Source organism: Berghia stephanieae, chromosome 6 (genome assembly GCF_034508935.2).
Source record: "Berghia stephanieae isolate SIO BIC M18660-M18661 chromosome 6, UCSD_Bste_1.3, whole genome shotgun sequence".
Lineage (NCBI taxonomy): Eukaryota > Metazoa > Mollusca > Gastropoda > Nudibranchia > Aeolidiidae > Berghia > Berghia stephanieae.
The window spans coordinates 6,354,794-6,357,293 of NC_088365.1; the positions used below are offsets into that span (position 1 = coordinate 6,354,794).

Here is a 2,500-nt window from a genome sequence, read left to right on the forward strand (position 1 = left end):
CTTGTAAAGCGCTTTGAGCACATTTAGTGGATATTGCGCTATATAAAGATCATTGAAAAAATTAACCAGACGACCAACCAGGCTATCAAGACTATCTCTCTAAATCCATTTGTCTGGAAAAGTGTCGTATTGAAATTCGTCAACAGCCTCCCTCCCGGGCAAAGGAATGCCAGCTTAGTGAAAAGTTATCAATGGCTAACATTCATGAAGTGATGCAGCATAAGTAAGTATCTAGCATATCTCAATAAACATTTACAGTGATCTTTCTCTCGGAATGCAAAATGGGCATGTAAGTCTTTTGCATAACACAGATTCACATTCGGACTTCTCTTTCACTCTCAATTACATTTTGCACAAATCTATTTTTGTTTGTTTTTATTTTCAAGTCTTGCAATGGGCTATGGAACGTCGTTGAGTTTCTTTCTAAGGTTTCGTTTCATGGAATCACATTACACAACGGAACTCTGTTTAAACTCTTGCTATTCCGAAATTGAAAGAGAAAATAAATGAAGGTATTTTTTGCCAACGTTGGTGATGTAAAGAAGGCTGACGACTAATGGAAATAAATGTTTGACTTTTCCTTGGAATCAGGCGAAAACTAGATGCAAAATTTTTATTAGTAGTGGTAGTCGCAGTAGTACTAGTAGTAGTAGTAGTGGTAGTAGTAGAAATAGTAGTATTAGTAGCAATAGTTGTAGTAGTAATAGTAGTAGTAGCAGTAGTAGTAGTAGTAGTCGTAGTAGTAGTAGTAGTAGTAGTAGTAGTAGTAGTAGTAGTAGTAGTAGTAGTAGTAGTAGTAGTAGTAGTAGTAGAAGTAGTAGTATTAGTTGTAGTGGTAGTAGTAGTACTAGTAGTAGTAGCAGGAGTACCATTTTTTGTAGTAACAGTTGTAGTCGTAGTAGTAGTAGTAGTAGTAGTAGTAGTAGTAGTAATAGTAGTAGTAGTAGTAGTAGTAGTAGTAGTAGTAGTAGTAGTAGTAGTACCAATCTTTGTAGTAACAGTAGTAGTAGTAGTAGTAGTAGTAGTAGTAGTAGTAGTAGTAGTAGTAGTAGTAGTAGTAGTAGTAGTAGTAGTAGTAGTAGTAGTAGTAGTAGAAGGTTCTATGCTCCATGTTTGTCTTGAGAATATTGGCTATTAAGTTTAAATGCTGGTCAACTAACTTTGCAGCGTTTGTGTGTGTTGGAAGAGTGGCCCAAGATAGACATAGAGTTTGAAACCACTTTTTTTGAGTGGTGGATAGCTCAGACGGTAGAGTCATGCTCTCTTCGGCAAGGCGAAATTGTCGTATCAGTAAGGTTGCGGGATCAAGCCCCATGGGCGCCGCGAACTTTGTATTCTCTATTTTCTTCTGGTACATTCCTATCAGAATTACCTAGAAAGATCACTGTAAATGTTTATTGAGATATGCTAGATACTAATTTATGCTGCATCACTTCATGAATGTTAGCCATTGGTAACTTTTCACTAATTATTATTATTATTATTATTATTATTATTATTATTATTATTATTATTAGATAGCAACAACAAAACAACAATGTAAACAACAATAGCATTCAGCTTACAGTCTTTTTCTCCAGACTTGAAGTCCTGTTTTAATTGGTGAGGATGAGTAAAATTCCCATGTAACAAGTTTTCCAGCATGTGCTATACGGTATTGGAAACCTGTTCCAAAATATGCTCTCAATACGGGAGTCGGCTTGGCTCCGTTTGTGAGTGTAGAAGAAGAGCCGACCATGATCTGGCCATGATTCTCTACATCTTGATAACAGAAGACAATAATAATATGTTACCATGACATAATCAGTCGGATGGTGAAAAGGTTTCAACTGATATATTACCAAGTTTAGTTAGAAGATCAATTTTTTAAATAAAAAATGAGTTTTTGTCATGAATGATTAAATAAACCCTTTTGTGAATCTTCGGGAGATATCAAAGATTTATTTCACTTATAAATATTTTTTCAGCTAGTCAAGTTGAAAAAGTATGAAATTTGAAAAAAGTTGGTGGATAGCTGTCCCATACATCTGATCATAATTTCATGACAAAGTATCCGATTTAATTTAATTAAAGATTAAAATGCTTTGGGGAGCATATTTTTTTCAGAAAATGCAATTTTAAAAAACCCAACAAAAACGCAAATCCAAAATCACCTTCCGACTGATTATTTCATGCATTGATACATATCATATCGCTTTAAGAATGTATAAAGGTCGTATGTTAAGTGAATGTTAGTAGTCCATGGTAGAATTATACTACAAATCTTGTCTATGACGCGTATATTTAATAATTTGAAATAGTGACTAGTCTATATACTCACAATAAATTAATTCATTATTTAAAGTGTGTCAAAGAACTTAGAGATATGAAGAAGCATGTAAGAAAGGTGCGAGAAAAAAAAAGCAAGAAAGAAAAATACATGCAAAAAATATCATCCTAAAAATCAGTCGAAGAACTTACATGTTTTCAGATGACACATATCGCATGTCTTGGCACAGTA

At 34.0% G+C, this 2,500-nt stretch overlaps 1 protein-coding gene across 1 annotated transcript in view; it reads right to left on the bottom strand.

The window, feature by feature from the left end:
* The window catches only part of LOC144974393 (uncharacterized), a 106,542-nt gene that overhangs the window by 4,042 nt on the left and 100,000 nt on the right, over nucleotides 1-2,500 (bottom strand). Inside the window, exons 47-48 of the mRNA XM_078917232.1 lie at nucleotides 2,461-2,500; nucleotides 1,566-1,761 (exon numbers count right to left, since the gene is read on the bottom strand). The exon at nucleotides 2,461-2,500 is cut by the window's right edge and continues 104 nt beyond it. Coding sequence (XP_078773358.1) covers nucleotides 1,566-1,761; nucleotides 2,461-2,500 — 236 coding nt within the window. The remainder of the gene's footprint in view (nucleotides 1-1,565; nucleotides 1,762-2,460) is intronic.